General features: G+C 39.0%; 1 protein-coding gene and 1 long non-coding RNA gene across 4 annotated transcripts; both read right to left on the minus strand.

The window, feature by feature from the left end:
• Window positions 1-658: 658 nt before the first annotated feature.
• On the minus strand, window positions 659-1,078 carry LOC126599317 (uncharacterized). The gene is made up of 2 exons (XR_007615068.1): window positions 819-1,078; window positions 659-749 (listed from the first exon to the last, which is right to left on the minus strand). It is a non-coding gene; the product is annotated as an uncharacterized LOC126599317 (long non-coding RNA).
• A 4,026-nt stretch (window positions 1,079-5,104) lies between these two features.
• Window positions 5,105-9,209, minus strand: LOC126598618 (granule-bound starch synthase 1, chloroplastic/amyloplastic-like). 3 transcript variants are annotated; one of them, XM_050264985.1, is made up of 14 exons: window positions 9,140-9,209; window positions 8,235-8,601; window positions 8,065-8,145; window positions 7,818-7,916; window positions 7,623-7,712; window positions 7,385-7,448; window positions 7,180-7,280; window positions 6,977-7,086; window positions 6,634-6,877; window positions 6,370-6,549; window positions 6,092-6,283; window positions 5,921-6,007; window positions 5,684-5,812; window positions 5,105-5,585 (listed from the first exon to the last, which is right to left on the minus strand). In XM_050264985.1, exons 2-14 carry the CDS (start codon window positions 8,583-8,585, stop codon window positions 5,469-5,471), a joined length of 1,845 nt encoding a protein of 614 aa, XP_050120942.1. In that variant the 5' UTR covers window positions 8,586-8,601; window positions 9,140-9,209; the 3' UTR covers window positions 5,105-5,468. The 3 variants fall into 3 exon arrangements, with proteins under 3 accessions (XP_050120942.1, XP_050120943.1, XP_050120944.1); XM_050264986.1 differs by lacking the exon at window positions 9,140-9,209 and adding an exon at window positions 9,062-9,110; XM_050264987.1 differs by lacking the exon at window positions 9,140-9,209 and adding an exon at window positions 8,963-8,985.
• Between the last annotated feature and the right edge of the window lie 261 nt (window positions 9,210-9,470).

Raw genomic sequence — 9,470 nt, forward strand, 5'->3', positions numbered from 1 at the left:
TTAACAACCCTTCGCTGGCACCGTCACCGAAGAGCAAAGCCTCGATAATCCTTAAAGATCAAGTCACCAACTGGAAGAAGAGCCCATCAATCTTGAAGATCATACTGTTGACCAAACTGCTCAGGGTTCATATGAAAATGCTGCGAACTTCCTTGATCTTTCAAAGCATGCATGTCCTGAAACTGCTCGTGGTCATGTTTAAGTTCGAAATCAAGCCTCAACGACCCTGACTCAAGATCAAGTGTCCACCACCCTTGAGTCAAATCCAGTTCAAGATTAAGTCTGTGGAAAGTCCGTTGGAGGAAACCAGAAAACTCCTCCAGCCTAGTTCAAGATCAAAGCTGTGGAAAGTCAACAAGCACAACAAAATACGTGCCGATTCATCCATTATCAAAGCCAAGGATCGTCTACTACGTGAGGCTCCTTGTGGTCCAATTTCATCCAAGATCAAGCCTCAACGGCCTTTGAAGAAATTTCAAACAAAATTCAAGAACAAGCCTTAACGGCACTTGAAGAAACTCCCAGACCAGTTCAAGATCAAGCCTCAACGACCCTTGGATCGACATCTACATTAAGGGACTTCAAAACGCATCTTCTACACGTGGCAACCACATGTATACTACGCGCCTTGAAGTGGGGGCATTTGTAGACATTGAAATTTCGTTGAAATAAATGTTAGCCATCACATTAAAATTACATTTGTAAACATTGAAATTTTAGTGAAATAAATGTTGACCATTGCATTAAAACTACAACCTTCACCCAAATTCACCTACACATACACCCAAATTCACCTACAACAATCCATCCAAATTCACCTACAACCTTCACCCAAATTCACCTACAACATACACCCAAATTCACCTACAACAATCCTACCCAAATTCACCTACAACAATCCATCCAAATTCACCTACAACCTCCACCCAAATTCACCTACCCAAATTCACCTACAACATACACCCAAATTCACCTACAACAATCCACCCAAGTTTCACCTACAACACCCACCAAAATTCACCTACAACATCCACCAAAACAAATGGATGGTGGTGATTCATTCCCAAAGCCTATAAATAGGCTCCTCCATCAAAGAATCAGGGGAGGATTTTTTACATACACTTTCTCTACTCCCAAATTGGAAGAGAAGTCACACCACACCAAAGCCTTGAAGCCTCGAAACTTAGAAGCTCTCAAGCGAATCCCGAAGGATCAAGAAAGCCCTCTTCGTTCTTCGTGAAATCCTCCTTCAAGATCAAGCCCCAACGCCCCTTGAAGAACTTCCACCCATTCAAGATCAAGCCCCGACGGCCCTTGAAGAAGGTGTTCATCGTTCATCATCTGTTCGTCCAAGATCAAGCATCGACGGCCCCTGGATCAACAACACTACATCTACACGTTTCAAAGATAGAATCAGAGGCCAAATTCGTAGAAGAGATTGTAACCCCTAAATCATTAATACAAATATTATTTTGTACACGTGTTCTTGTCTCATTCATTGCAGGAATTCCGTGTTTACAAAGTTATAGGAAAAAAATAGAATTTAAAAAAAAATATGAAACAAATTTTGTGAAATAGAAGTTATACGAAAAAATGGAATTTAAAAAAAAATAGGAAACAAATTTTGTAAAATAGAAGTTATAGCAAAAAAATGAAATTTAAAAAAAATATGAAACAAATTTAGTAAAATAGAAGTTATAGGAAAAAAATAGAATTAAAAAAAATATATGAAACAAATTTAGTAAAATAGAAGTTATAGAAAAAAATAGAATTCAAAAATAGAAGTTATAGGAAAAAAAAAACTATAAAAAAAATTCAAATATAACGGTTAGCTGACGTCAGTTAGCTGTTATATTAAAACATTTCCATGCTATTTGTGTCGGTTATAACTAGCACTATTCCTTTTATTTTTGTCAGTTATAACCGACAGCAAAACCGACAGTTTAAAAAAAACATCTAGCTAGTCCTTTGGCCCTTTTAGATTTCGTGGGGCCACGAGCCCTCTGGCCTAGCCCTCGGTTGGAGACGGTTTTTTGGCTATTTTGGCCCTTTGGACCCTTCAGTGGGAAATGGCCTTAGGTGACTCATTTTAGCCCTCTAGCCCCCCAAAAAATTAATATTTTAATAAACAGTACATGATCATATGTCTTACCATCTCAAACTGAGGGGCTAGAGGCCATACCAAACATAGCCCTGTGACAAAAAACCATCTCCGACCAAGGCCAAAAGGACTATAGTATAGAATGCGAAAAATTGAAATAAAATGAAGTAAAATAGTATGAAATAATGAAAAATATATAAGAACTGGTGTAGGAACAAAATTAGAAATTAAAAAAAAAAAGTCAAAAAAAAAAAAAATCCTAAACCCTAAAACCCTAAAGTGGGCTGGGCAAATGAAAAAGAACAAAAAAAAGAAAAAGGGCTAGCCAACGAGCTAGCTAGTTAAAGATGGCCAGCCGGTTGGCCCTTTGACCCTTTTTTGTTCCATGGGACCCACAAGCCCATTAGCCTAGCCCTCGGTTGGAGACAGTTTTCGGGCTATTTTTGGCTCTCTAGCCCTCTGGACCATTCGGTTGGAGATGGTCTTAGGGCTTATCGGGGCAGCAAGCACTAGAGTAAAAAGTGAAAGAAACTGAGGATGTGATCCAACTTTAACCTCGTTCCAATTTGTCATGTGTTTTAACTTTTAAAATTTGTATTACATGATTGATAGTTAATGCAGAATTGATTCCCGTCACTAAAGTATTATTATGTGTTTAATTTTCTTACGTGACATGCATTATTAGTTCAAGTTACCGCAACAGTATTAGACGTATAGACAAATCCTTGAGTTTTAGGAATATGAGGGGTTGAAATTACGATGGGGACCAAAAGAATAAAGGCTATCTACTTTTGCCGTTTCTGATGAAGAAAACGTATGTGGGTGTGTGATTTGTGTGAGCTACTTTGATTCTTCCTTCACATCCATGCTATGATTCATGCAATGGTGGTGTTGCCATTTTGCGAGGGCGATGAGGTTTTTGGTGGGGACCAAATAACTGTTGTCCGACAAGCTTCACATGATCCCATTCCCAATCCACTCAGTGTGGGAGGTCTCAGGGCTGGTTTGGTATTGCTGTGCTTTGAAAAAAAGCTGCTGTGAGAATAAGCGGCTGTGCTGTGAGAATAAGCGGCTGTGAAATAAATCAGCAGAGTGTTTGGTAAACTTTTTTGTAAAAGTGCTTTTGAAAAAAAAAGCAGTCTGATAGTGGGTCTTTTCATTAAAGGAGCACTGTAGTTATGTGTGCTTTGAAAAAAAGCCAGTTTTCCAAAGCTACAAATTGCAGCTTCAGCTTTTTCCTTTGATTTCAGTTTATTCTCACAGCAGCTTCCAAAATAAGCCATTTTTTTTAAGTTTACCAAATACCAAAAACACTTCCAGCTTTTTTTCATATGAGCTTTTTTAAAAATCACCTCAACCCCAAACTGGGGCTCAGACCTCAAACATTCTCGTTCAACTCATTGTTGCGTGAAAGGTAAAAAGAGTGGGCAAATCATAGATTTTACTTTAAGAGGATTTTTTTTTCTCGGTTTTCTTCTCGTTATGCTATTGCTCGATAATTGAAACTGTCTATTTAAGTCTGTTAAAAATCAATCAAATTTGAAATTGTTTAGTTATTTAATACTTACTCAATAAATAGACAACTATGTTTCCAATTATATTTTGAAATTTTGACAACAATAACTGTATAGCAAGCGGACAATTCTAATCACCGTGCAACGTTGCAAAATGAGAAACAAGTCGTGAAGGTAGAACAAGAAAGTCCGGTAGAAAAGATCGGTAGCATCCCTTACTATAATTTTCGATTGACCTTTTCTTCTCCTCGCTTCTTTTTAATAAAGGAGATGTTACTGTTAGGCTGTTGCCGTTGGGAATTTTTTCAGGGTCGAAGAAAAACGGCAGAGAGAATTGCCAAGGGGGACAAAGATGCGTGGCATGCATGCCAAGCAAAGCAAAAGCCACCCGTTCTGGCTGCTTGCGGGGAATAATAATCTTATCTCCTTTATCTTCTTCCGCTCTTTGATTTGCTTTGCTTTCATACGCATGATTTAATTATTCAACGGCCGCAAACAAACATGAGATGCTTGCTGATCCACATGTCTCACTGCTACGTAACCCTAATGTCTTTTCTCCACCATGTCCTTGCACTTTTCACAATTAGTTCCATTTAAATACTTTGGGGCATCTATCTAATGTACGAGGCACGGTTGTCTGACTAAGATAATTCTAACACAGAGAGAAGCTAGTGTGGAATCGTATGTGACGAAATTCAAGAGACAGTATACTTTTATAAGAGTTCGTCATACGAATGAAGTGATTTGAATGCCCTGTACAAGTTTTTATGTTTGGTCTATATGTTACACTTCCCTTAGAGCATCATCATGCTTGTTACTAAAATTATTACTTGGAGCAATTGGATTGATTACTTGAGTCGTAATTTACTATTATTTTACCTTCCACCATCATATATACCCTTTTGTTAGTGCTTTGATTTTGTTCCCATTGCAAAAATGTTCTCTTGATTCTGTTTTTTGTGTGCTTTTCGGGTGCTCAATGTATAAAATGGATTTGAAACACTTGGATGATCAAATACCTTAGTTGTGATCAAATTTGGATTGTTGGATCCACCAGAGGAATCCAATCTCTCAGTCATAGGCCCTGTTGAGAGACTTCTCTGACTCACTCGTATGTCTTACTTCAATAGTAGATATACACCCTTATGAAAGAGGAAAATCTTGAGTGTTACCGGATTTATACGTGATGCAAGATAGTAACACATGAGTTTTTATGTCGCTGTGACACAGTACAATCTCTACATAGTTTGTCAGAGACCACACTATTAGTAGCTACAATTCCACGAAAACATCGTCGTTGTGTTCTAATGTCTGTAATGACAAGACAGGATGACCAGTTTTGGCTTAAATTTGTGTGGTCTAACTCTAAGCAACTCTAAGTTTGTTTGGCTCTTAATCTTTTGTTACATTTGTACATTCTGAGTTGTTATTCAACAATCGGTTGTAAGCAACGAGGTATCCTCTCTTGTTCGGGAATTAATGCCGAAAATTACACGAATGCATCAAAATCTCGTATTCAGATGAAATGTACTGCAAGCATACAATAGGAAAAGAATAAGAACCCTACAAGTGATCTGCATTTTTTATTTGCCTGCAAGACGTATAAAACGTACAAGAACAAGGCAAGAACAGAGCAAACTTGTTGTCCAAGTCTTCACAACCGCAGCAAAGCCGTGGCAGATTCATTTTGTTATTCAACTCCACAAACTTAATGGACAGAATAAAATCTCTTGGATTTCCACCACCAAGCATATGGCTCTCTCTTGCAGCTGGAGGTTACACGAACCACCAGCCGTTGCCACAGGTGGAAGTTAGCATACTAGCTTATACGTTAATATCCGAAACCTAATGCTCTAGGGAGTGGCAATATTTTCCTTGGCAAGAGGAGCAATCTCTTCCCCTTCAAGGCCTTGTTCGTTGCCACCAACTTCCAGGCTCAACAGCAGCTTTTCCCATTGTTTTGAAGGTCCCTGAACGAAACACAACACTTTTCAATTAATGTTCTGATTGCAGAACCAAAAATTAAACTCAACTTATTTGTCTCGACGAAACTCCGTGTTAAACTAACCTTCCACGAAAGATCTTGGGCCATGCAGTTCTGGATCATCTCATTCAACGCAGGAGTACCGTAAGTTGCAATAGCTCTTTTGACAGTAGTGGCAATTGCAGTTACATCTGCTGGATCAACTTCGTCACACTAAAAAAAAAATCAAACGAGACAATTCATTATTATGATGTTATGTAAGTAGGGCATAGAAAAGAAGTAAAACTGTGCATCTTAGATGCAAGCCAAGCGTTGACTTACTTCGACGTTGAAAGCTCCCATTTGAAATCCAGTAAAACCTTCTTTGACAGTGTCGACAAGTCCACCAGTTGAGGCAACAATAGGCACCTGAAGTTATTGCATTCATCAGTTTAAGACATTGGCGGTGCAACTATCAAATGAGAACAAAGTGGGGGTGATGTAGCTCCTTACCGTTCCATATCTCATAGCATGCAACTGAATGAGGCCGCAGGGTTCGAATCTACTTGGGACCAACATAAAATCAGAACCGCCAATGATCATATGGGCTAGCGAGACATTGAATTTTGCAACTCCTACAGCCTTGCCCGGATATTTGACTTCTAGTTGTTCTATCTGCGTCTCCATGTACTTTTTTCCGGTCCCCTAAAAGAAAGAACATATCCTTCAATCAAACTATGCCTACTGCCAACAGAAAAGTGCTAAAGGAAGCAAACTCAACAGATACTTACAAGGACTATTATCTGCACGTCCTCCTCCCCGACAAATTTCGAGATAGCTTCTACTAGAATATCCGACCCTTTCTGCTCCTCTAGCCTACCAATGAATCCGATCACAGGGATGTTCCTGTCAACTGGCAACCCAACTTCTGCTTGAAGAGCCTCCTTCACCAGAGGCTTTGCATCCAGTACCTAAACATACAATTCTGATCAGTAAAATGGTTTCTTTTCCTGCCCCATTCTTCAAGGAATTAAAAATCCTTAGGAGTTACTCACAGTTGTGTTATCATATTTGGTATCTAAGTACTTGTCTGTGGCCGGATTCCACTCTTGTATGTCCATGCCATTCACGATACCAGTGATGCCGGTCTTGCGAATGATGTTATCCAATTCCACACCTTTGTCTTCTCCAGAAACAAGTTCTTGTGCATAGAATGGGCTTACAGTTACAACTCTGTCCGACTCTAGTATTCCGGCCTTCATCCAATTGATTTTTCTTCCTTTCACAGGCTTGTTATACCTGCAAACCGAACATTAAGAAAGAGGAATAATTTGTCACTTCGACGAGTAAGGTGTTGAGTCCTTAATCGAGTTTCTATATCAAATGTAAGATCAATACCCGTCAATGAAGTCGAAAGAACCCTTAAGGTTTTCGGGCAAATTAAGAACTGAGAAATCCGAAATGGGAAATCTGCCCTGGTAAGCTATGTTGTGGATGCAAAATACAACCTGCAATTCATTGATCAATTTCTCATGTAAAAAAAACAAAAGAAGAAGCCAAGACTCTAAAATGATGCCCTTCAAACGCAAGAGATGCCTTACCTTCGCATTTTCGTAAATCCCCTTCGGTTTGTAGATCGCTTTTAAGTAGCAGGGAAGAAGAGCAGTGTGCCAATCATTAGCAACGAATACAACTTCATCACCTGCATTGTGGTACCCATGGATACATCATTAGTATTTCTATTTCTTCATGAAATTACACTTTTCGTTAAGCAAAAGTTTCCGAGAAAACTAGAAAGATGCACACCATACGGTCCGGAGAAGTATTTGTTGCTGTTCAAGTTAAGAACCCTTGGTGCCTCCAAAGCAGCCTGAAAGTTCATAAAAATCGTAATTGAACTTTATGCATGTTTGTAAGATTCATCTTTTCTTTTCGCGGAGAAATACTCCAATGAATAAGACCGGGATAGTTTGATTTCTATTCCCTCAAGTGGATAATTTCTCAAGTTAGAGAAAAATAAATCAAACAAAAGAACATGACTTGCCTGGCACAACAAGCTGAAGCGAAACTGGTTGTCCTTGTAATCCTCTCCTGCACTCGGGCCATAGATTTTGGATCCAGTTTTGCCCCATACCTTCGTATCCAGAAAATCAAGCATCAGTCAGGGATCTAACTGAACCCTCATTCATACAATAATCTAGAAGTTTTCAAACTTAGACAACAGAAAGAAAATTCATACTCTCTCAAGGAACGATGGGTGATCCACAAAGACACGATCAACTCCGCGTTTGTAGCAGTGGAAGAAGCGAACAGTTTCAACCCTACCACCAACTTCTATCTGCATATACACAAAACTTCTGATCATTCAAGGAAAATATCCGCCAGGGCATACATTACTCACCGAAACATGAAACTACGAAAACATTTTCGAAATAATGCAACACTTTACAAGTATAAGAAGCATATATAATATCTGCAAATCTTACCTCAACTGGTACACCAGTGTCCCATGCATCTTTGTACTGATCGTAGCGTGGAGACACCGTCATAACACGGTGCCCGTTAGCCTAGACATGAATCAGGAATAAAAATCAGTTCAATTAAACCCAATGAGATGAAATGTGAAAATCACAGAAAACTTATGAAATTGACTAACCGCCATTGCCGGTGGGAGTCCTCCAAGAACATCACCAAGACCACCAGTTTTGCTCCATGGACCAACTTCTGCCCCCACAAACACCAAGTTCATGCCATTCCCACATACAATGTTCCCCACACACCGATCACTCTCAGTCTTCTCAGATTTCCTCATGGCTTGCCTAGCAACCGCTTTGGAACGGATCTTCATCCTAAGCATATCCAAATTGCTCAAAGATCTTAGCCCGTTGTGAGTCATGGGTTGGTTCCACATACCCATCTGCCCCAAGTTTGTTCTGGTATCTAACCCCGAAGCTCCATTGACATGGGAATTCTTTGACACAAAGTGCGAGGATGCCACAGTTGCCATCTCTGATGTCCTTATTCTGAAACCCATTAACCAAACCAATATTTCAAAAAATAAAAATAATCAAATCGATAAATTCATTTTTGTTCGATATACTAATTAATTTAATCTAATCTACGTGGAGGGGGATTCGTAACCAACTTGGCTAATCCCAAGTCCAAGATTTAAGCCAAAAAAATTAACATGAAATGCAGAACAAGATGATCAAGCAAAATCGTAGACTTTCAGGCTCATAGGGTTGACAGATTAATAAAAAAGATATAGACCCAAAATTTATGATCATGCAAATTTGAAGACTCTGAAGATCACGGGGTCCTTAGATTACTCAAGCAACAGAGACCCAATGAAAGGATCATTAAATCAGACACAAAAGTTATTACCTTAATACTAAAAAGTGAAATTACAACAAATGGAGAAAATCTCTGAATATTTGTTCATGCAGTGATCAAAATATTGCGAAAACAAGGAACGGATCATACCAAATTACGTGAGAAATTAAAATTTTAAATCAGTTGCAAAAAAATTGTTTGATTTGATTTTTAGATGAAGCTACTTACCAGATCACAAAAGACCTCTCTCACTATCACTCTCCGAGTCTCACTCAACGGCTAGTTCAGAGTGTGCGTGCGAAATGGTCATGGCGAAGTGGGGATTATGTACTTGCTGCCTACGTTATTGTCGCATGACACGTGTCGCCATGGCAACTGTTGGGCTTTCTGGCCCTCAAGTACGATCACATCCAAGTTTGAGAAATTCCTTTTAGTATGACGTCACACAGTTAGTTTGTTATAATTCGACCACATGGTTAATATTTTTTGGATGCATTGTATTGCGTCGAAAGTATGACGCATATGTTATCATGATAAACGATTTACATGAAACAAATTC

The sequence above is a fragment of the Malus sylvestris genome, chromosome 14, assembly GCF_916048215.2.
Source record: "Malus sylvestris chromosome 14, drMalSylv7.2, whole genome shotgun sequence".
Taxonomy (NCBI): Eukaryota; Viridiplantae; Streptophyta; class Magnoliopsida; order Rosales; family Rosaceae; genus Malus; species Malus sylvestris.

Bases quoted from the DNA above. Each gene is read 5' to 3' on its own strand.
- LOC126598618 (XM_050264985.1), bottom strand. From the start codon at position 8,585: ATGGCAACTGTGGCATCCTCGCACTTTGTGTCAAAGAATTCCCATGTC. The intron at 7,281-7,384 runs GTGTGCATCTTT...ACCACAATGCAG, and splicing joins ATACTTCTCCGGACCGTATG to GTGATGAAGTTGTATTCGTT. The intron at 6,550-6,633 runs GTGAGTAACTCC...TTGTATGTTTAG, and splicing joins CCAAATATGATAACACAACT to GTACTGGATGCAAAGCCTCT.